A 25000-nucleotide genomic window follows, 5' to 3' on the forward strand; every position below is an offset into this window, starting at 1 on the left:
GGGTCTAAAGGCAACCGATCTGAGACGCCTCTACAGAAGTTACATAAGACCCGGAGGAGCCTACGCCTTCGAAGTATGGGGAATGTTTCTATCGGCTGCGCAAACCGAAAAACTGGAAACGTGCAACAACCAAGCAGCAAGAGTAATAGTCGGTGCCCCAAGAGGATCCCCATCAGTTCAAACATGTGCAGAAGCCGAGCTAAACAGTCTGACACAGGACGGAGAGGACAAGGCAGCAAAACTCCTCGACAAGTGTCAAAAAGCTCCCGACGATCACCCCCTCAAACAGGTTGCGGACAAGGAAGTGCCCAGAAGGCTTCGCGCCAGGGGCGACGCACGGTGGCGGACAGACTGGAGATCGAGAGCCATGGATCGCCTAAGCATTTGCAAACCAGGAAGAGAGATACGGGAAGACATCAACATGCAAAGAGAAGAAAGAAGACTGGACGACTATAACAAGCGTGTCCCGCCAGACCACCCTCATAGACGCCTAACCGCTGGACAGCCGCTGAAGGTCAAGGAAAACAGAACCAGAGCACAAGAAGTTGATCTGCATTGCCTACGACTGAACCGAGCGCCTTTTCTGCAAGCTACAAGAGCTAGACATGGAAGAGCCGAAACTGCGACTTGTCCACACTGCGGACTAGAAGATGAGGACACAGAACACTGGCTGCTACGCTGTCCTAACTGGAAGAATCAACGAAAGAAGATGGGCATATCACAAGACCCCACAGTAATCCAAAACGAACCCGAGAAAGTCACCGAATTTGTAGCTGTCGCGGCTCAACAGCCCCCCAATCAATGACGGGGATCACACACACACACACACACACACACACACACACACACACACACACACACAGAGAGAGAGAGAGAGTTTTTCCAAGCTGGGTGGGTAGGCGTAGTCTCTACATCTGTGTCGTTGGTAAAAGGAGATTTCTGATCATTTCTGTTTTTTAGCACGTTTGTTTCGACCGCATTTACCAGTGTACATTCTGGTTCACATTCTATTTAGATACTGTGAGCTACTTTGTTCCAAATAAACTTTCTGAGCAGTGTTAAGTTTCAGTGTAAATTCAGGCCAGAGAAAAGAAGAAAAAGCAATGTTGCTGGATTCGTTTAATTAAGAGTTAAAGAGAAAGGAAATAGGTGGAAATTTGAAGAACGAAAAACGACAAAGGAAACAGATGAAATACAAAATCGAAGAAAGAATTTAAGTTTGTGGAGTTCTGTGGAAAAAGCTATGACAACAAGCTTTTGGGAGGTGAGAATTGCGTCTCGTTGTAAAAGGACTCTGTCCTTATCGATACTGGAAATCAAAATTTGGAAAACAATTCAGCGGATCGCGGAAGAACATCGGATATTCGGGATCTCGAGCAAAAAGGCAGCAAGGACGTTGTTTTTCAGTGTGTCTGAATTGCAAGGATTTAATTATGCATCTCCTTTTTTCTTAAACGGTGTTCTATTCGGAAGTTTGTCCATCATCCAGTCGCGATATACAAAATTGACGGTATGGCCGTAAATACAATTTTTTGCTCCACCATCGACGCTTCGCAAACACCTGATGTGGACGAGTAATGAGCAATGACTATCCGCATACTGCTGCACAAAGAGAGAAGAATCCAGTATAGAGTCAAAATTCGTCAAGGTGCCTTCCGAGTACTGCGGCTCACTGTTGTACGAGTTATTGAGGCAATGTGGCAAAGTCATTTTCGTTTTCGCCTAATAGAGACATTACTCATGCGCAAAAGGTGGATTCGTCCAACTAAAGTGGTGCTGGAAGAACTGATAGACCTGATAGTTGTCTTGTTAAAACAACGCAATTGGTCTTTCGTATCCAATTGACTTGATTGCAATATACAAACTGGAGGTAGAAGATTGGTACTTCTGATAAACACTATTGGGAGCTGTGTCCCGAGTGAACATCGTAGGCAAGTATTCGTTATCCCGGTCAGCTAATGCTAAAAAGAACTTTTAGGTGTACCAGAAGCGTCCTGTGAAGCGGGAATTGAGAGAAAAGTGAAAAAACTATAAAAATAGATCACGGCCACGTCTCTCCTCAATGTTTTTATCAAAAGTATCCGAGTACACTGGTGACTGCAGTGGGTTTAACAGTGGACTCGGGTGGAATGCTCCGCATTAATGCGTTGGAATGCTCCGCATTCCATTAATGCATTAATTAATGCGGGTGGAATGCTCCGCATTAAATAAAACCAATGCTCCGCATTAATTTGGAGGGCGTTGGTGAATTTTTAGCACATGAAGTTGGGTCTCATTGTATTGTGATATGTTCGTTGTATAGAACAAAAAGACTACACCGGACGGGCCTGTATGAAGAATGTGAGCTTTTTGGTAGACTGTATGAGGGCCGATGTCATGAACAGCTGGGTCGCTATGAAGCGTAGCAAGGTTTCTGAGAATTGTGAGGATAATGCGCTGGTTAACATCCAGGCCTCGGATTCTGTTGCATCTGCATCGATGGAGACTCGCAAAGTTGCATAGGTTGTCGAGGAAGCTCAGCGGATCCTCAGCGCTCTTACTTTTTATTCTAGGCGCATTTTTTAAAAAGCTGAACAACTGAGTATCACGACAAACAAATTGTCAGATGAACTAAGGAATCAAAATTGCCTGCCTAAAAATATATTTTAATTTCCAACAATTTTGTAAGGACAACTTACATTTTACTAGCTGAATTGTATATCAGTCAACTGAGTGGCTCTAGTTTAAGAATCAAATATTTTTTAAAATAAAAAACAAGCACAGCGCGGATAAGTTTTTCCTTGTGGCAGGACGGTTTGCCTCAAAAATTTTGCACAACAAAACAACTTATTGTACTGAATGGAATCAATCGTACCTGAAACCAAAAAAACTGCAAGAAATTAGAACCATTCTTTTGAAGTGTGGAATTTAAGATCTCATTCAAAACTTAACAATTGTTTAAGCAATATCTTCTTCGGTGGCTTAATCTTGGACGGATCCAAATGTAATTGCTTCAGAAACTTTCGCATGTTTAACAGAACATGGAACCTGAGCTTTTTTTGAAATAGTTTAGAAAAATTGGACTGCATATACTTTTTAGCCTGTAAATTTGTTCAAGGTCGAGGTGTGCATTAATGATCAGAAAATAAAAAAAGCAAAAGGAGTAAAGTAGGTTTTTGATTACATGAACGAGGGCCATTTTAAAGTCCACCTACATGGACGAGCTTCCTAGTCAAAGTCTGTCTAAAGTCTGGAATTTAACGAACAAAATTTTGATCATTAAGGAGATTAATTCTTTTGAGCGCAGCTTTTAGGATGATGATGATAAAATAACATTATGTCGGAAAATTATCTCAAATTGAATGAAAAAAACAATCTTTTGAAAATTTTCTGCATTTCTTTTTCCCTCCTCCTTTTTCATCAAGGCTGGCTCATTCTGTTAATTTTCAAGTCAAAGAGAAATATTCTCAAGAAGAAGTTGTTTTATAGATGAAAAATAACACAAGAATACTTATAAATGTATTTATTTGTTTTGATAAAGTATATATATTAGTCATTAAATGTCGACTGTACATCTTTTTTTCCTTTTAATTTACCATTTCCAGAGAAACGATTCTTAAGAAAACATTGTTTCACAAGTTAAAACTAAAACAAAAACACTAAAAATTGTATCAATTTTGCTCATACAAAGTATATAGCGGTCATATAGTCGAAAAATTTCTGAAGTAGAAGTTGTTTCATAGATGAAAACTAACACAAAAATACTTGAAAATGTATCCTTATTTGTTCCTACAAAGTATATATTAGTCATTAAATGTCAATTGTACATCTTTTTTTCCTCTTATTTTACAAGACCCAGAGAAAAGTTTCTTTATTAAAAATTGTTCCATAATTCAAAACTAAGTCAAAGATCAACCACTTTTGGAAGTTATTGCATACTGAAAAGAGTAATAAATTTTAAAACGCGGTATAAACGAGCAAAATTTTAGAAATGAGGCAAAAACGAGCACAATTTCTGAAAACGAGCTTAAGTCTGATCATGGCTGATTATTGTCTGGATGGGTCTGATCATGGGCGATTTTAGCCTGGATGGGTCTGATCATTAACGCACAGCTCGTCCTGGGGAGCCAACTGGCTAAAAATACTTTTTTCTTTCTCATTCAATAAAATATCACAAAACAGATCACTGCTTTTGACGATGAAAGTGGTGCTGTGTTGCTTTCATGATTGCATCAAAACAAATCTCAATTTTATGTTCACTCTCTGAAAATGACGTACTAATCCTAACAGGAACAGGTGAAGCGTCTACCATAATCACTGTATGAAAACAACATTCAATATTCCAATACCCCTTCCCTCTCATGCGATCGATTTATATATTCGCTTACGTAAAAGGCAACCCCCATTATGCAATCTATTGTTTTCAAAATAAGTGTTGTACATTTTAACAGCGCATTTTATTTCTGCACGAATAATTTCCAATACAAAGAGTCGTTTGTTTTTATTTCAGTTCAACTGCAACACACGAATTGAAAGAGAGAGGAAAAGAAAGTCAATATAAATCAAATCACCATCAGAATCAACATTTTTCCCTCGCCTTATTAAAAAGCAGCCGCTTCTAATTTAAAGCAGAAGCAAAGGAAAGCCGGTTGAGAATTGCCCGCAATTTTAGCACATAATTATTTGTTATTATTTAAGCTAAACATTTTTCATCTTACCCAGAACGACCGATTTTCTTTTTTATTAAAAAGCAATAGACCAACTACAAACCAAAACTACACAGCTAAAAAAGCGCTATTGTTTATATTGATTAGAGGAAAATTTTTACCTTTTCATTTAATTCCAAATTATTTATCCCATGATTTGACATTTCATTGCCAAGAAAACACGAAAGCGCAATTTCTCAATTGCAAGTGGTTGGTAGGTAAAGCAGAAAAATAAATGATACACTCGTTATAGCTAATGCAAACGTCCAAATTTTCCTAATAATAGGCAGTTGAAAATAAAAAAGCAATTATTTTCATCAACTTTCTTGAAACTCGTTTCTGAAAAATTTTAACTGTAATCCTCGGAAATTTAACTTTGGAAATTTTTGACCGAATAGATTCACTACAAAGCTGGTAGCTGTACTAAGCTGTTGTTATACTCGATGTTCATTAGGGAGACTATTATAAATTGGAGTGGCTTGTACAACAACAGTATCAGCTACAAACTTATTATCCTTTTTTGATATCAAACGTGTTTTTTTGATGCTGTATGCTGTATCAATCTCATAGTAGAAACAGATTCATTTTAATCTGCTGGGTGTTCGTCGATGAGTAAACGACAAAAAAATTTGCACAGCCATATATTAGGGGAAAAGAAATTGGTAAAAATTTACTACAAATTTTGAGTCATGTTTTCTCCTACTAAAACAGGTTTTTCTGACATCCCAGTTTTTTTTTGTTTTCACGAAGTTTTGATTAATTTTTCTTTATCTCAAGAAAATTGAAGGTGAAAAGTGAATGCGACTAAATCGAGCTAAGTTGAACGAAATGCTTTTGTCTGATTAGGTAAGCTTTTACTTAGTGTAATGCCATTCTGTGCTGCATCTTTTTCACTTCTTCGTCATTTTTTTTGTAAAATTTGCACCAAGAAGCTTCAAAACAATTGTTTTTTCTTTTCTTTATCGGCATTCAGTACGGTGTTTCTCCAATGTAATCTGCTTTCTGTTTGTTCACTATTTCACTATTAACTTGGTAATGAAATGGATTAGATGTTACGCTCAAGCATTATTACTGACAAAAGTTCGAAAGTGTTTAATAAAAAGTAGAAAATAGGGTTTGCATATTGACATTCGAACAAAGTTCATTTACCATTTTTGTTCAATTTTTCAAATAAAAGATAAGAAGACAGAGGACCCGAATTGGCGCCGTGTGGAACTCGTTCTTCCAAAGTTTCCCCATCTAACTGAATTCAACTGAAAACATTTTTCGTCTTCTTCAACTCAACTGCTGCAACAGTTTTCTATTCTACCGACGTTTCTGATTTTCACTAATTGCATTGCGCCCTTTACACAATCAAAAGCTTTTGAAAGACTTCAAACCGCTCATGTCCTGTTGTTCTTTCTTACTAATTTCAAATCTTATTTGGTCCATAGTTTTTAATTTAAGCTAATTTGTTGAAGTTTGTTTTCTGCAATCTACTTCACAGTTTTAATCGTTTTTATTGAATCGATAAGTGCAGCCGTTCCCTTGTTAGTTTTTTTGTAAACAAGTGAAGCAGCTCAAAATAAAAAATATTCTAATTTACGAGTTTCGTTGTCCTCGTTATCGTATAAGGAAAATTTTTAACGACGCTTGAACTCTCGTTTGGGTCCTATCTTTGAGGGCCTTCAATGAAGTCTCATCTGGCTTTAGTTAACTCCAGAAAGCTAGAGAATCTTTCTTGTTGATGATACAGACTGTTTTAGGTTTTCGGCAAATCTTGGGAAATTTTTGTTTCTTTGCTTTAATGCAAAAACTTTGCTTAGTCAAAATTTTTATCACTATAAAATTTTTTATCTTTATAGCTGAACGATCAGTCTTCAAAATTAATTTTGCTACCTGGCTTTTTAATACTCGTCTGTGATGATGCAATCAAGTAAAATTAAGACGAATTTGTCTTTCTGGTAGGAGTATTAAAATTTGATAGTCTATGATCGTATGCAGAAAATATAGATTGAGGGAGAAGTTTGTAGCGTTTTGTAAAAAGGAGTCAAGGTTGTAGTCTCCAGTTAGATAAACTCGATACAATTTTTTTGGCTGGTCAATTCATCACATGAACTAAAGAACTGTTAAGTTAATCACTGAGACAATCTTCTAAAATTTATAACTACACTATATCATGAACGCTTTCGGTTTTCGTAGTCTTCAATAAAATGCTATCTAACTTTTTCATTTTAAAAAAATTGCTTGTTTTTGACAAGACTATACAAAATAGTTTTTTAGCAACCAGTATTCACTAATGGCGTAGAAGAAGTTGTAATGAAGGTCTTGTACATTTGTTCTCTGGTCGTTTTCTCGATTCTCGACAGAAATTGTTCTCCTGCTTATCTTCAGTCATTTTGATGTAAATTTTTTCAAGGAATCAAATATTTCTGCCTCTTCTTCAAAACGTTTTTTTCGCAAAGTTGGTCCTGTTTTTTTCGATTCCTTTTAAATAGAAAGTATCGTATAGCAACCAAGAAATGAGAACAATTTATTTTGGATGTTTAAACTTAATGCCTGCTGAGTTTCTTAGGAAATTTATTGTCTGCCTTAGAGTTTCCTGTCTGAAAAATCATTTGAAAGCATGTGTAGAGCCGATAGTAAAACTATGAATCAAATAAATGAAATTAACGTTTTCGAAGAAAAATATACTTATAAACAATTTAAAAGTTTTTCCACTCTTTTTTTCAATATCTTGGATGCAACTGTTCTGCAGGATCGTCAGGGAATGCTCTATTTAAGAAAAATTATTAACTTCAAAGTAAAGAATATTGCACCCTTGCACAATTTTTCAGTTGCATAACATACCAAGAATGACTCAGAATGAATAAGGATTATGTAATCATTGTTAACCAATCAGTAACCTCCCTTTTCGTTACATAATACACGAGAGGTGTCAATTAACTGATTTCCCACTAAGCCTACCTGGCATGAAAGTATCTCATGACCGAGTACCCAACTTTCTTGAGCTAAGCATAACTTGAATTACTCATTGGTTAATGAATACCTTTAAAATATAACTTCATAGTCACTTAGATGTGGTGTTTTTTCGAGAATTTAAGATTTTTTGACTTATTTGATTTGCAATGTTTCGCAGATTTTCGCATTTCTAATGAGTGAAAGCTCTTTTTGTTAACCTTTATTGCTATTATTCTTAGAGCAAAGAGAGAACTAGACGCATTTCAATCGTTCATTTTCAATTTTGTTTCAATTGGCTGGTATGACTTGATCTAATCGATTTTGTTCAGTTTTTTTGTTGGTTTAGATACAAAATTTGCGAAAACAGTTTCACTGATGTGATGTTCATGTTCTTGTTGGTTTAGATACAACAAGTGTAGAACTGATTTTTTACTGTTTTATCAACTTTTTATGTGCATCATTTGTTGTCTTAGATTATCCAATTTTGTGCGTCGACAACATGGTAATGTTTTGTTTATAATTTTTATAGCTGGAAAAATGTTTTAATCGTTATTTGTTTTTAGTAGAGTAGTGTAAGAAGTGCTATTCAGTTACCTCGTAAAACAATTTCAAAAAACATGATTCGTTGCCTAATTTTAGAAAAAAAATAAAGGTGAAAATCTGCCGAATAGGTAGTTTCACCTTTTTTGTTTTAAAAATTAGGCTTTGGACTGTGTTTTGAGAATTGTTTTATTAACTGGTTGAATAGCACTTTTTTATACTACTTTTTAGTGTCTACCCACTTCAAAATTTTTTTTCGGGAACTAAAAAGGCTTATTGATCCTGTTTATCAACGGTTTTCACCTCATTAAATGTCAGCACTGCTCACAAAAAATGTGCAACATTATTTATGATGTTCTGTGTCGTAGTAAGTTTTCCATTTGTATAGTGATAAGATAAACTGAAATTATACAAATTCAGAACCAATTCAGAAAAGAGACAGCCACTAAAGTTGACATATATAGAACTTAAAATAGTTTGTTTGGCATATGGTTGAAGCGTTCGTTTTTGTCAATCAGTGTATCTGGATTTTTCAAGAATATACGCTTTAATATCATGCTATGAATAGTTACTGTTGCCCATAATAAGTGTCTAAACAAGTAGAGGCACTTGGCGCTGGACTGTGCTCATCTTATTATCTCTAAGAACAAGAATTTTAGAAAGAGCTTATGGAATCTTATAGGATATAATTTGGTCTTGAATAATTTCAAAATAATGTTAAAAACGGACAATTCTCAAAAGTGTTTCAAGATGAAAACAGCCTTTGAAAATAGTGGGAAATTCTAAATAACAACATTTTAAACGATTGTTTTAATTATTTATTGGGGACAAGAAGTTGGAAAGAATGTCAGCTGTGATAGTGTCTGCAAGTGCATCCTCTTCTTCCAACAACAACAATAATAACAACAACAACAACAACCACTCCCAGTTCACGCAAAATGAGCATTACGGCTCACGCAATTTACACTCAGGTAAAGTCCATCTTCTTCATTGTTGTTTGCGAACAGAATCGCAGTACCAATTTTATGCAAAATATTTCTTTTTGCAGTCTCCAAATCATTTTCTGGCAGATCAAAGTTTGTAGCAACTATATTTTCTGGCAGATGTTTTGAGGTTTTGTCTGACGCTTCTAACTTATCGTCCTCAAATCTGTTAGAGATGTGCTAGTCTGTAAGAACAAGAATTTTAGAAAGAGCTTATGGAATCTTATAGGATATAATTTGGTCTTGAATAATTTCAAAATAATGTTAAAAACGGCTACTGTTAAAAACTGATCGAAGCTACTGCGAAGACATGTAATCATAGTGTAAAGGGCACTTTTGGACCCCCGCATTCCCGTTCCAACCCCCCCCCCCCCCCCCCTCCTGCTTAAAACCCCCTAATGCCTCCAAACGCTCGCCGGACGTTTGAGGGTGTTAATAACTCTGATAAAGCTAAACAACCAGTATTTGGAACATGCATCGATTTTTTCGTTTGTAGATCTATAGGCATAATATAAAGCAACATATTATCGGCTAAACGTTGGCTAAACGTAAAAAGTATCAATAAAAACTTAGACGGCAAAGTTATCTGGATGCACTTATATCGGTTTTTCGTCTCGTGTTTTTGACGTCAAAATCGGTTCAGAATAGGTCAGCATCTGTCTTGAAAACTTAAAAACTTTTAGCCGAAAAGTTACCTCAGGTAAACATTGTTGTTAAATTTACTTAAAATTAAGACCAACTTGTCCTGTCTTAGAAATTTCATGGAATTTGACTAAAAAATTTCAAACTGACGTTTTTTGTCTGAAAACTTATATTTATGGACAATTAACTGGTTATCACTCAGAAGCTACCACCCTAAAGCATTTATCTTAAGAGTTACCCTTCCATTTTTCTGTACCTTGTACAAATTTAATTTAACTTGAAGGTTTGTATTTCTGAATCAAATTTTTGAAATTTCGGGCAAAAAAAGTTGAAAGAAAATATCCAGAGTTTTGCCTTGCAGTTTTTTTAAACCTGATTGAGGAGCCTCCGCTCGTGTTCAGCTTATTTGGGCCATTCTTGCAATGTCGTCGTTTGTCTATTGCATCACCACACAATTTGTCTCTCCTGTCTCCATTAGAAAACAGCTGTTGATCAAAACATATCTTCAGAAAAGGGTTGACAATCTGGGTGATGATGGCCTACTTGGCAACTCTAGGCACCCGACGCAAGTCAAATTTGGAGGGAACTCTCTCCACCAGAAAACTATTCAAGTTGAGCTAATGGGGGGATATTTCGTGCACTTATCCACCCGGGTTGAGGTCGTGGAAGTATGAACCAGACGATCCAGACGCAAAACACCCATGACTCGACAGTCCAGACAATAGTTGGAGTATGAATCGAAATTCCGGGAAATTGTGCGAAATAGCGCGAACAATCAGAAATAGTTCGACAGTGATTCGACAAACCAGACAGTGCGAAACTGTGCGACGGTGAGTCAATAGACCAGACAATAACAGAATTATTTCTGTTGTCTCCCCGCATTGAGAAAAATCGACAAAAATGACGTACGAAGCGTCGGTTTCTGTCGGTTTTTAACGACCCGGAATGACACCCCCCCCCCCCCAGACGACGTTTTGTCGAGTCATATTTCTATCACCTCGCCCCGGGCAGCAGTCACCACTACTTCCACACCCGAGTCAGCAATGTCCTTGATGCGCTGTTCAATTCCATTCTCGTCACCTTTAGAGAAGAGTTCAACTCTTCAGCCTTTTTCATCACAACTGTTCTCTTTGTTTTGGTGCTTAGTAGAGAATGTGGCGGACTCCTGGAATCTTGTTAACTCTGACGATCAAAAACAATCAAGCAGTTGTTCGGATATGAATTTATCTTTTTCCTTCTCTAGCTATACGCATAATATAAAGAAACATTTTATCGGTGAAACGGATGGCATTAAACGTAAAAATGCAATCGTTACCTATCAACATCAAAGTACAAAATGACTTGTGAAACTTAGACGGTAAATTTTTCTGGATGCCGTTTATCGGTTCTTGTCTGATGTTATTGACGTCAAAATCGATCAGAAAAGGTCTCGAAAACGTAAAAACTTCTAACCGAAAACCAGTTCAATCGATAAATGTTGTTGTTAAATTTACTTAAAAATTTTGAAAATCTCTGAACTCTCTCCGTATATTAGGATGTACTATACACATTTGGGACGTCTTCTGTACATATTTATGAGACTTCATTTAGCGTAGCTAACATCATCCAGCCGGGAAAAAGTGATGGGGAAAATGGCACAAGCTGAACAAGCGTGCAGACGAGTGAACCGGTTGATGTACGTAATACTGCAGAGCGTGCGACGTTATCGGAGCCGTAACGGAGCTCTACAATACGAGCAGCAAAGTAATAACCCTTAGGTTTGGCTCCATCCTACTAATTAAACCAAGTCACCGGTCTTGAGCAGTTACTTGGCAGGCGTCTTCTACTTAGAACGTCGCTAAGTGTCGGAACATTTTCTTTAATCCAAAGGTCCCAAATAGAATTTGCATTGAACTGCGCACCAGCAAGTCGTTAATGCAATTTTGTCCTCAAATTTATTTGAATACAAGTTTTAAACATTTTTCATTGTTTAATTTTTCCATTTTAATGCTGCTAGCCCAACGGAATGTAACATTCCGAACTTTGCTGATATTAAGTTTCTCAGTTCTCAATCATATACCAGTTGTTTTTCTGTAAAAACATTTCCAACAGTTCCTAATTTCCCGAAAAAAATTGCAGTCGTCATCTAATTTGTTAATCGGAACATTTAAAACGAAGTATTAGTAGCTAAGAACACTTGGGTGGTGGGGGTAAAAGGACGCCCCTGTGAAAAAAAATTAGGTTGAGCCTATTTTCATGCATATAGCAATCCTAAAAAGAAAGCGAGAACAAAAGAACTGTCAAGATATCTTTATTGCCCCAGGCGAAAAGGGTTCAATTGGGATAACTTATTTTTCGCTCTGATACATCTCTTTGTTTTACCAAATCTTATCTACATGAGAAAATTCAACTACAGAACCTTCAATTTCGCGCACTTCATTTGCGCATAGGTTTTTTAATAATCATTCATTTTTTCAAAGAATCTTTTAATAATCATTCATTTCTTAGGTTCTTGTTGGAAATTAAGAACCCTAAAATTTGTTTAATATTTTGTGTTAAGAGTTAACAATTTTTTGTTTATTGAAAACTTTTTGATAAAAAAAATCATTAATTTTGTTTTATTTTTCTTTCAAAAACGCCGTGTTTTATCTGAGGTTTACATGAAAAAGAGCATATTTTGAGATCTTGGTTTTCCTTTTTTCTACTCCTCTTTTTTCATTATAATCAGTTTCAAAAACTTTTTTCAATTTTTCTCTAAATTTGCTTTGAAGTAAATTTTGGTTTTGATTAGTTAATTTTAGATTCAAAAATCTCCGTTTTTTAATGGGTTTTGACGAAAAGTGTTAGAAAAAGTTGGGTCCGAGAAATTTTCTGTTCATTTTTTTTGTTTTGCCTCTGTTGAACAGAATGAGTCTGAAACAAATGCAAAAAATCCAAATCTTCCTATAGCGTTTTCTACATCTTTTTCGAAACTTCATTTCGATTTAGATTTTGAATATAACAACGAAGCAGCAACAAACAAAACAAAAAGTAACTGACAACAACATTGAATTGTTGACTACTAGCAATTCAAAAAAAAGACTACTAGCATGACACTTGTGGAGATTTGTGGAAGAATAAGAGTTTCAACCACTAAAAACTACATCGTTTTTGCACTCTCGTCCCGTAAATCACTGAAGTATTTGTTGGTTAGAATTTAATTTCTCCGAACATCCTGTAGTCCAAAGACTTTTCTCCTCCTCCTGTCCAGCAAAGTTCAAATGACATTGACCAGACACAATCATTTCTTCAAATCATTTTCCGTCTTCGAACTAATTTTGCTCTCCAGTATAGACAGAGTACGACATTAGCACGCTTGTGCTCCTCGCAACATTCTCCCTTGTGTGACTAATTAATGAAAACATATTGATAACATCACATTATTTTACTTAAAACTTTTACATGATGAAATCGACTTAGTTTTCAGTGCGTAAACGAAGTCTTTAATAAGATATTTTCGGTTATGAAGATTTTGTTTGCAAATTCTCCCGTTTTTAGGTTAATGACTTGGTGCATCAGGTTTATTTCTGAAGCTCCTTTTGACTTTTGCTTAAAGTTTTTTTCAGCTTATTTATTTGTCAACGTTTTCTTCTTTGCTTTAAAATTTCAATTTTTTCTCATTTCTCAGTTTTTTATTCTACGTATAGATCATAAATAAGTCTTAGCTTACAGCGAAAAACCATACGTTTTCCCCTCCACAAACGAATTCATGAGTGAACTCCAGTGATTTTCTCGTCATGGTTTATTTACAATAAAGGAGGCATGTTTTCGTTGTTTAAATAAATCAACGTCAAAGTTGACAAAACCGAACTAAAAACCTAATGAGGATCGTGTAGGAAACAGGAATTGTTGAACCGTCCAAGAACACAGTCACCGGAAACTTCGAATCAGCATCTCAGAAGAAACAATCAACACAAACTCAAATGGGTCCTTTTGAAACTCTGCCAAGAAATTGTCAAAAACGTTTTTTCTGCATCAATTTCTGATGCACTTGGTCTGAGAGTTGAATCTTTTTATTGAAAAACTACCTGAGTTGTCAAACGAAGAACTACAATTTGGACTGGACATGTGGAAGGCACAGAAAGTTGATGATTGGGAAAAAGCAAAATTTGATGTCTTCCATGAAATAAGTGAGACTGCCCGACGTGAAGTTTGTGTGTCCAGAACAATTTTCCATAACGCTCCAAATCAAAATCACTTTACAATCAAAAACCCAAAGAATTCACAAAGCGAATGATTTTTGCCGTCGAAAATTTTTGATGATTTGCAGCTTTTGATGGTGAAAAAACCAGGAATGATCTTGGATACTATTATATGAACATTTTTCAGTTCAAAATTCTATTCTTTGGGACAAAAAACAGTTGTTAAAAATTCTTGTTTGTTGAAAACGTTTGTCACGCTCCCATTTAAGCAAAGTTTAAATCCTTTTTTTTGAAAACAAGTTGCCAACGAGTTTTAAAAAAGAGTATAAGACAACCAGTTGCACTGACAAATCATCTCAATCATGCAGCTGACTTTGCATTCAAGATGAACAACCCAGAGACACCTCTTTTTATTTTTTTGGACACAGTTGCTCCCAAACAGCTTGTCTGTCAATACGTCAATGCTTAGTTGTTTTGATAATTCTGTTTTTTACATTAATAACTTTACTACTTTAGCCGGCACTTGCGATTAGATTGGGTTGCTGTTTTTTCACGGAATATTCTAGGGCTTAGTCTTAAAAGATGAAAATTATTTCTACTCACGAAAGCAGTATGATGTATCTTGTTTGTCCCCGGGATCTGAAAAAAATTTTTCATTAATGATGTGGTATGAATGAAAACTTTTAAACCTCTGTGTGATGGAACATTATACTTTTATCAAATTCGGTAAATAAATTGAATTGCGAACCCTGCTTATAAGTAATAGGCAAACTAAAAGCGAACACCAACGAAGCAACTCAAACTAAATCACCAAAATTTGAGCAGTATCACTACAGTATTTGCCAGAAGGAAGCAAAAACGACAAGAAATATAGACATTCAGTTGAACAAGTTAGCACTAAACGAAGTCTTGGCTACAAAATAATTGAAGATTGAGATCCACTCAACAAGTTAAAGGTTATCCATCAAAATATGGTTCACCTCCTGGAGTTTTTGGAGTAAAACTTGTTCTAGTGCATCTGGTTGGTTTCTCACTGTTCCCAATCTAACGGCGCCAGTATGATAAAAGTTTCCTAATTTTCCTTTTTCGTCATTCTTGTTGATATTATTCAAATTTTGATAGCCCAGCTTAATTGAATTACTTGTTTTCCCATAAGACGAGGATAGTTCAATGCCCAACTGGTCTGTAAAATTGTCTCTCAAAATTTTGTTGCGAGCAAAGCTAATGTTCAGCAACAGCTTTTTTTGAATAGCTCGCCTATTTCACCTCAGAGATACTCAAAAAAGTTTGCCAGTAGTTTTAATACCGTTATTGATGAAAATACTGAAAAGATTCGCAGGAAGATTTCAGCTGCTCTCAGATTGCAGCCCTAGAGGCACCTGTTTTATCATACATTCTTATCACGAAAAATGTATGTGAGTTACTCGAGAAATCTTTTTCGATTTTATAGTTTGCTTTTTGTCATCGACTAAGAGTAATTATTGGGTAAGCTTTGTAAAAATCTCAAAAATTTTTTAACTTGCTTTTAAGATTGGACATTTATTAAGATAGAAAGAAAGATATTTATCTGAACCCCTTTCTTTCAGATACAGCTAGTATTCCTTATTCGCTGTCTGGTGTTTAACTCAACATCCCGACAGTATGTGATGTACAAATGAGTAGAATGCTAAGAATTTAAAGCAGAAAACAAAAACACGCCAGTCGACTATGTACAAGAAAAATAAAAAATTATGAAACTTTGGATTCAACGAGTGTAAATTTAATTATAGTTCCCTACCGAGTAATATATTGATATTGATTACTGTCTGGATATTGATTGTTCTCTGGATGATGAATGATTGCTTTGACGGGTGAAATAAACTGTTAATCTGTTCAGGTGTGCGACCCATCAGCAAGAGCTCCGATTATCACTTCATGAACTCATTTGGACAACTGGTGGCCAATGAGGAGCCCAATTATTTCCAGGTACTCTCAATCCAACACTCATTAATTATCTGAAACATTCAGCTGTATACTAGCTGTGCAACTGTCCTCTGCTAATTTGGTCCGCACAAACTGCAAAATGTAGGAAATGGTTAAGGACAAGATGCTAAATTGACCGACAAACTTTAATGAAAAAGGTGCATTTTAGTACGAAACAAAATTCAATAATTGATTGTATTATCTCTGAGATATAATCGTTTAGAGCACTTGTTTACTATTGAAAGTGTTTTTTTAACGTTGTATAGTTACATGTCTCTACAAACAAAACAAATAGGCTTCTTGCTCCAGAGTAACTGTGAACATACAACGTTCAAAGAGGCAAACAAAAGAAACTTTTATCAATAATTTCTCAACTCATGGTCAGGTGTGTTCTCTACTTGTTGCAGATATGTGAAAGATCCTCTGATCGGAGAAAAACTGAGTATTCTTAATTTTGGAATCATTATGTTGAACTGTATAGATTAACATAGGCACATTTTTAATCAATTCTTGTATTTGTTTTCGATTGAAATTTCAATCTTTTCTGACTTTGTTTCAAATACTATCAAAATAATATCATAACAAAAATGTTTGGATTTTTTTACCAAGGTTTGATTTAAATCTCAATTTTTGAGGAGAGTTTACGATACTTGATAGTGATGACTTGTTCACTGCTTAAAATGGTAAAACATTTTGTGGAAAAATGGCGAAGAAAGTAGTTTGATTCAATTAGATTCTGCAACACACGTGGCACAGAAAAGAGGAAGAATGCGGTTATGATACTGACATTTTCTAGATTCTATGATATAGATAATCTCTATATGCAGTAAAAAACGAATTTTGCATATCAATTGGAAAAATACCTCACGACTAATTTAATTTTTGTCATCTATTTAGTTTAAACATACGAGCACCTTTTTCCCTATCTAACCATTACTTGGTTGTGATATTACCGCCATATAAGTAGTTCATTGAAAATTGTTATATAGAAATGAAGTTCAATAGAACATTTTTTAAATATCAGATTTCAAAAATAAAGTTTTGTAGACATAAATCTTCCTCAAACTCCATTTGAACAAACTGAAAAATGTGGCCTCCCTTATTTAGAGTGCTGCTACTAGTTTTTTCTATGCCACTGTAAGCAGGGCGATAGCGGATGCGGTAAACTTTTCTGATTCAGTATTTTGGTAAAGTTGATTCAGTATTTTGCTAAGTTCGCGAACCGACTGATTAGTGAAGTGATAGTTTTGTCAACCGGATATATGGAATTTTACCAATTGCATTATTTTAAAAACTCCATATTAATCAGAAATCAAAAGCCGGAGGCTTGATACTGCGGCTCATTAAAAAAACGGAAGTGGGTTTGAATCTGGGCCCTCCTGATTATTAGCAAAAACCTAAACAATACTGAACTAAGTGTGCCAAGACAATCATTTAATTAATATGGAAACATTTTTGTTTTTCAGTTTACAAGTTGGATGTTTTGCATGAATTTGACATTTTTAATGTTTTCCGTATTTATTTATCGTTGGGTTGGTTTCAGTCTAGCTGTTTTGTTTTGATGTCTAGCTGTTTTAACTTGGCCAAAATGGGAAATACAAATTGGTTTACTTTTTATAGCACGTCTACTTTTTTGGTTAAGCAAAATAAGAGATGCGGGTAGGGGATTACAATTTCGTCTTGGCGCCTTCATGGTCTGCTGTCCTGCGGAGCAAAAATTGAAACTAGATTGCCCTATCTACACGAGAGGGCTAGAAAAGCTATCTGGAAAAACAAAATCATCAAAACAGTGACAACTATCTGGTATATATTTTTCAAATATACAGCAAAAAGTGGAGAACAAGTTGTGTTTTCAAGAAAGTAAGTTTTGTGTTATCAAAATTAACCACTAGGGGAAGCTGGGCGTTAAATTTTTGAACTTTCTGAAAATTTTGACACAGTGGTTGCTTGGTTTGTATGTTTTTTACATGGTTTTGTCTACATTTCTCTGTAGAAAAGCCAACACGAAGATTTAGTCAATGAAACCGTGGTTAAAGGTTAATCTTTTCGGAGTGTAAAAACTGTTCTCTTCTTCTACGTATTCCACAAAACACAAAAGTTAAATTGTTGTCGTCGTCTCTGACTATATAGTAGTTGTTGAGGCTTATTCAAAACGAATTGGTTTGAATCTTCAATTTCTCTTTTCACCGAGGGATTCGGTTAAATTTTCTTTAAGTTCAATATAACATTCAATGTCACATTTTATCTCACAACAATTCAGTTCAAGTTTTTGCGTTAGTCAGTTTTAAAGTGGAGAGATTCAGACGATACCAGAAGGTACCTGTCAAATCAGTTCGTAGTTACAGTTTGCAAATAAGTTCAATAACACAAAGTTAACATGAGCAACAGAAGGAAATGAAAGTTTAGTGACATGAGTTTTAATGTAGATTACTGTAAGTATTCCTGGGGATTGGTGATTCCCTCACCACACACCCCCGTCGACCAAGAATTTTAGCGCAGTTAAAATTCGTCGGGGTTGTAGAAATCGTTGGGGTGGATGCTGGAGATGGAACTTTTAGTTGGTGATGTTGACAGGGGAGCATGTTCCTCATCCGTATTTGCGTTTGGATTGTCCGATGTTAACTCGTTTCCCGTGATAGCGGGGGTTTCAGCTTGGTTCGTGGTTTCATCCTGTGTTCCCGTGTTTTGCGTGTTTTCGGATGAGTCGAGAAACACAACTTCGATTTGTTTGATTGGGGGTTGTACTGGAAAATCTTCAGTCGAGCTATCCCCGAGGATTATAACTTCGTCATGTCCTGGTGATTTCCATATCTTTTCGACGATCTTGTCTATTTTTGGGGACGACTTCATGATTCCTTTGGGGGAGTGTACGAGCAAGACGGTAGACCGGGAGAATGTTGGAGGTGAGTAGTACTGGTTGTCGGCTGTGGTTGTTCGTTCGTGTCTTGCATAAAGTCGTTTGGGTTTGACGACGTTGTAATTTCGATTGGTGGCGTCCCGACTCGATGCTCATGATCTTTACCGTTGGTGAGAATTTAAGTTTTTGCTTGTTTATGCTCGTGTAGCTTACGTTGTCGGAGGAACTCGAGTAGAGTTGTTTCCGTTTGTTTAGGTTGTCTTCTCTTGATTAATGCAACGCAGCCGCTTTTGATTGTTGCAACGCAGCCGCTTTTGATTGTTGCAACGCAGCCGCTTTTGATTTTTGATCAAATTCAGAGGGTTTTGTAAGGCGTGCTTTAGCATTCTTTAGCCATTGTGGCCTCGCTTGCGTCCCTGGGGATTTTGGTTTGAGCGGACGTTTTTGGAGATTTTTGTACTTGTTTGGGTTGATGAGTTGTTGGTGCGGTTCGGGGTCGTTTTTGTGCTCTCTGGTTCTTTCTCGCCATAGCTACCACTTCCTCGTGTCCCATTGGTCGAGTGTTGATGATGTTAGAGGGTTGTGGGATTGCTGCTTGATGGAGGGGTGCGGACCTTGACTGTATTGCTTTGGCATCTTGCTGTCTGGCCTGTTCCGCTTTTTCTTCTAAACAGAATTTTCTTATTTTTTCTTGATTTCGTTTGTATTCGCCGACTGTTTTACATGCTACCATGTGTATTAAGCGTGGTTTTGGTTCCGGTTCATGATGTATTTTTTCTGTTACTATTGCTAAGTCGTTTTTTCTTATTACTGTATTCGTTCAATTAGTAGTGTCTAGTGTTATGGTGTGGGGGGAATAGTTTGTTATTGTACCGTCCTGAATTATGTTCCATTGGGGTTTTAGAGTTCCCCTGGTTTCAGGTGCTTTTCGTGCTATTGATTTACGAGCGATGTTTTTTCTATTGTATATTATTGTAGACGTTTTATCACCGAATGTTATTTGAAGTTTGTCGGGGATAATCTTACCAGGAACGCGCGTGTGGCTAAGCAGCGGCGCGTTCTCTGAATCATCGGTGTCACTCGTGTGGGGCGTTGGCTGCGACTGAGCTTTGTATTCGATGTTTTTCCGGCTCTGAGTCGTTATCCCAGTCCCACATAATTTCCCTGGGGAGCGCTGGGTGTCGGAGCGTCGCTTGATCTGAAGCAAATTTGTTTATTAGTTTGTATGAGAGATTTTTGCTTGACGGTTTGGTTATTATGTTTGACAGCTCCGTGTTTGGGGGTCTACCGAAATGTGCTTCGAATGGTTTTAATTTTGTTGTTGTGTTTGGAATAAGTCTTATGGATTCTATGATCTTGGCTACTATTGTTGCTAGATCGGATGATGACCACAACGGGTCATGTTCCATAACGGCGATGCGCCGTTTAATTGTTTGTATTAGCCTCTCTACCATGCCGGTTGCTCTATGATCTCCCGCGGGAGCTAGGATTAGTTTGATGTTTTTGTTTTTGCAGAATAATTCAAATTCTCTAGCTTTAAATGCTTGCGCTTGGTCGCAGCGGAGGGACCTAGGGATTCCGTGGAATCGGCAATATTCTTCTAAGTAATTCAAAGCTGTTTGTGTGTCGCAATCTTTGAATACTTGGGCGTGGGGTTATCTAGTTACTCTGTCGACTGATACTAAAATATAATAATTTTGTTTATGTTCCCTAAAAGGGATTGGTCCCGCAAAGTCTATTTGGACCTCTTCGTTTGGTTCTGTCAGTTTAGGTAACATTCCTAGGGATTGTTTCGGAATTAATGGTTTTAAGTTTTTACCTTTTTTAATGCAATCTGTACATGATTGCGCTTTGGCAGTGACGTCCCTGTGGATTCGAGGGAACCAAACTAAGTCCGCCAAACGCAACATTCCTGTTTGTCCCGGGTGCGTTTGGTGTAGTGCATTTATGCCTAGTTGTTTTAGGGCAGCAGGGACCATTAGGTGGTTGTCATAAAGTACACACCCTGATGGTGTGACTGCGAGGTCCCTTTTTAAAGAATAGAAGTAAGGGCTGACTCGTTTCAGCGTTTCCCAGTCCTTTTCTTTAATTAATTTGATAATTGGGGCCATGTTTTTGTCTTTTTGTGTGGCTTCTGCCAGAAATTCCTCGCCGAATACCTGACAGAGATTTTTTCGGTTTTGCGGCATATCCACGGTGTTGCTTAGAGGAAATATCGGGTCTTCTGGGTTCGGTCTTAGGGCTGATCTTCCTAGGCCTTTATTGGATACTTCGTCCGTTTGGGTAGCAATTGTGTTTTGTTTAGGATTCATTTTTGTAAGTTGTTTATTTGTGGAACGTTTGCGTCTAATAATCTTTTGTTCAAATGTGTTGTGTTTCGGCCGATTTCTTGTTGTTACGTTTACTGAATTATATCCCTGGGGAAGGTAATTAGAATTTTTGTTTTGAAAGTTATGATTGGTAGGATGAATTGAGTTGATGGAATTAATTGAATTGTAATTTGGAGATGATATTCCCTGGGGATTGAATGTTCCAGTAGAATGAAGTTGATTATTTTTGAAATTTTGATTTGGATTAATGTTGTTTAGTTTTGATTCAATTAGCGGATAAAGAAGAGGCGACTGTAAATTGGAACGATTAAGGCAAAAAGCGCTGTGGCTATTATACGCGTGCGTATTATTATTTGCTGTTAAGTATGTTGTCTGGTATTTGTCTGTCATTGTGCGCGTAGCCGAACAGTGGTTAATCGAATTTTGTGATAGGATGAATTTGAAATTATTTATTAAGTTTATTATATATTGTGTGTCATCGGAAGCTGGTGGGGGTGGTTTTTGTTTTGGATAGCGGCTAAGGTAGTCCAAAAATCCCATGTTTTTCCCCGGGATATGTTCGAGGTTAAAATTAAACAGAAGTAGTCTATCTACCCATCTAGTTAATCTACTTTGATATGTTCTGTTCCCGCGGTTTTCGTTAAGAGCCGTAAGTAGTGCCCGGTGATCTGTTTGTAACGTGAATTCGGTGCCGTACAGATAATGTTTAAAGTGTTCGAGTGACCACACTACGGCGCGTAATTCGAGTTCGTTAGTACAGTATCTAGATTCATGGTTGTTTAGGAATCTGCTTGCGAATGCGATTGTATGCCACTCATTATTATGTTTTTGTTCGATGCTGGCACCTAAACCTTTTGCGCTTGCGTCGCATTTTACGCGTGTTTGTTTTGTAGTGTCGAAATGTTTGTTTTCGATTATTTGGTGTATTTTTTCTTTGATATTATTGAATGCTGAACTATGTTCTTCTTTCCAATCCAGTTTATTGTTTTTTCCCTCGGGATTTTTCTTTAGTAGGGGTCGGAGTGGTTCCGAAAGTTCCGCGAGGTTTGGGATGAATTTAGTTAGGTGATGTACGCTCCCTAGGAACGACCAAAGTTGTTTTAGTGTTTTTGGTTTATCGATTTTTGTTATGGCTTCTGTTTTGGTGATTAATGGTGTCATTCCACTTGGTGTTATTGTAAAACCTAACCATTCTATAATTTGTTTAGTGAACTCGCATTTTTGAATTTAATTGCGAGTCCTTCGTTGTCTAGTTTTTTGAGAATTCTATTTAATTCTTTTTCATGTTCTGAAATTGAGCTTTTTGTGATAACCAGAATATCATCCAGGAAAGCGAATTTTGAGCTGATACCTTCCAGTGTTTTGTCGATCGTTTTTTGGAAAGTTGCGGGCATATCTGTTAATCCATAGAACCCATTTAGAAATCTGTAAGTTCCTATTGCCCTGCCTCCAAGGATGCTAAAGTTACAGTGCTTTGATATTGATTCGTCGAGGGGTATTTGACTGTACGCATACTTGAGGTCTATTTTTGAGAACCAAATTGTCCCTGGGGAATTTTCCCTTTGAGTAATATATAGTGTTACGGCATCCACTTGGTGGTCTATACTTTGCATTTGGTATTGGTTTTTGTGAATTGCCTTGTTTAGCTTTTTTGAATCCAGAGCGATTTTTACTGACTTATCCTTTTTTACCGTTATAACGACGGGGCTAACGAATAAGCCGTCGGGACATTTTTCAAGTTTTGTGATTTGTTTGTCTTGTATTAGCTTGTCGAGTTCCATCTCGACTTTTTCTAATAAATGTAGTGGGACTCGGCGTCCTTTTTGTTGTATTGGGTTTTGATTTCGTTTGAAAATTGACTTTGCGATGTGATTTTTTGATTTTCCGAGTCTTGTGCAAAGATGGCGGTATTTGTTGTATATCCATTTTATAATATTTTTTTCCGTTTCAATTGAATTAATAGCGTGAATTTTATTACCTGGGGATTTGCATTGTTGTTGCTGGAGGGTAATTCCCAGCTTCTGCAAAACATCTCTTCCCATCAAGTTGTCAGTTTTGTGGCCTACCACGAGGATTCTACAATGTTCTGCTGTCCACGATCCGGAACACAGTGTTAGACTCAATTCTTCCTCTATTTTGATGTTGTTGTTGTTGAAACATTTGTATTTTGTTTGGCTTTTGTATGGCTGGAGTTGAATCTTGGGGTTGTTGGCCATGATTGTGTTTGCTTGCTCTTTGGATACAAATGTTCTTGGGGATCCTGTGTCCGCCAGCCATTGTATTTTCAGATTGTCTGCTGTCACTGTTTCAACCCAGATTTCTTTGGTTAGGGATGTATTGAGTTGTGTATTTTTGACTTCTGAGAATATCTCTGGGGCGATATGATTTATGTCTGCCCAGTCCTCTGATAATTCCTTTATGTACAATGGCGACTCAGGATCAACCGATTCGACTTCTTCGTCCTCTTGTTCTTCTTCTGTTATTAGCTGCTCTTGAATTTGTCGGACTTTGAGTTGGCTGTTTTGTCCCTGGGGACGTTGGTACGGTCCTCTTTGCATTGATTTCCGAGCTGGTAAGGGGGGAATTTTTGATCGACACATTTTCGCGAAGTGTCCGGTTTTCTTGCAAATATTGCATATCGCTTGTTTTGCGGGGAATTGGTTCATGTGACCCGCTGAGAACGTTCCACCACATCTCCAGCATTGTTCGTTTGTTTTATTTGTTTGAGGACTTTGCTGTTGTTGAGGGCGGGGTGCCGGGCGTGTGTTGTTGACGGCATTGATTTGGTTGTTCCAGTTGGGGGCCGATGACCGAAGAATTTCTTTCTGATTTTCCTGGCCTCTTTCTCTGGATAGTGCGAAATTGAGAACTTGGGCTGGTGTGCGTACCTCTGAGAGTAGTTCCATTTGAATCGCTGTATTATTCATTTTAGCAATGAAAAAAATCTTTGATCAAATCTTCTTCTACTTTCCCCAGGGCAGCTTTTGAACCGAGTTCGCGAAGTCTGCTGAAGAAAGTCTCCAGGTTCTCGTTTGGGTTTTGTTGGACAGTGATTAATTGAAATCTGCCAAAGGCCCAATTCATACACCAGTTCGTTTGTAGAACACTGATCTATCATGGTGTGTGGATTTCTCTGGTGGAATATCCTAGTTGCTTCGGTCCCTAGGGAAAAATATGTTAAACTTTTGACTTTTAAGTCGGCCTCGTCCCAGGTGAAACGATCAATCATTGGTGCTCTATTCCTAATTTGTTTGCACTCGTTCTCCCAGTCTACTTTGCGACGTTCATTTCTGATCTCTTTTTCTTTCCTCTTCTTCGTTTGCGTTTTCTACCCGTTCTTCGAACGTTGGCATACTGGGGTAGAAGAGGTCGTTTATTGTGGGTTTTAGTCTAAGGAGGAGGTCCACGTGCATGTTTTCTTTTGCCATTACGGCCATTTTAAACGTGGAAAACTACGTTTGCCATTCGTTTGTTGGATTGGCTCCGCTTTCCCAGAATAGGGGTACACCAATTGGTGATTTCATTGTTGACTGCGCCATGTTAAGGCTTATTCAAAACGAATTGGTTTGAATCTTCAATTTCTCTTTTTACCGAGGGATTCGGTTAAATTTTCTTTAAGTTCAATATAACATTCAATGTCACATTTTATCTCACAACAATTCAGTTCAAGTTTTTGCGTTAGTCAGTTTTAAAGTGGAGAGATTCAGACGATACCAGAAGGTACCTGTCAAATCAGTTCGTAGTTACAGTTTGCAAATAAGTTCAATAACACAAAGTTAATATGAGCAACAGAAGGAAATGAAAGTTTAGTGACATGAGTTTTAATGTAGATTACTGTAAGTATCCCTGGGGATTGGTGATTCCCTCACCACAGTAGTCAGAGACGGCAAGCGTTTTTTTA

General features: G+C 36.9%; 1 protein-coding gene across 1 annotated transcript in view; it reads left to right on the forward strand.

Moving 5' to 3' along the window:
- The window catches only part of LOC142336637 (uncharacterized), a 54072-nt gene that overhangs the window by 2006 nt on the left and 27066 nt on the right, over nt 1-25000 (forward strand). Inside the window, exons 2-4 of the mRNA XM_075385546.1 lie at nt 4490-4627; nt 8907-9136; nt 15827-15915. Coding sequence (XP_075241661.1) covers nt 9010-9136; nt 15827-15915 — 216 coding nt within the window. The 5' untranslated portion in view covers nt 4490-4627; nt 8907-9009. The remainder of the gene's footprint in view (nt 1-4489; nt 4628-8906; nt 9137-15826; nt 15916-25000) is intronic.

The sequence above is a fragment of the Convolutriloba macropyga genome, chromosome 3, assembly GCF_964194025.1.
Source record: "Convolutriloba macropyga chromosome 3, txConMacr16.3, whole genome shotgun sequence".
NCBI lineage: Eukaryota > Metazoa > Xenacoelomorpha > Acoela > Convolutidae > Convolutriloba > Convolutriloba macropyga.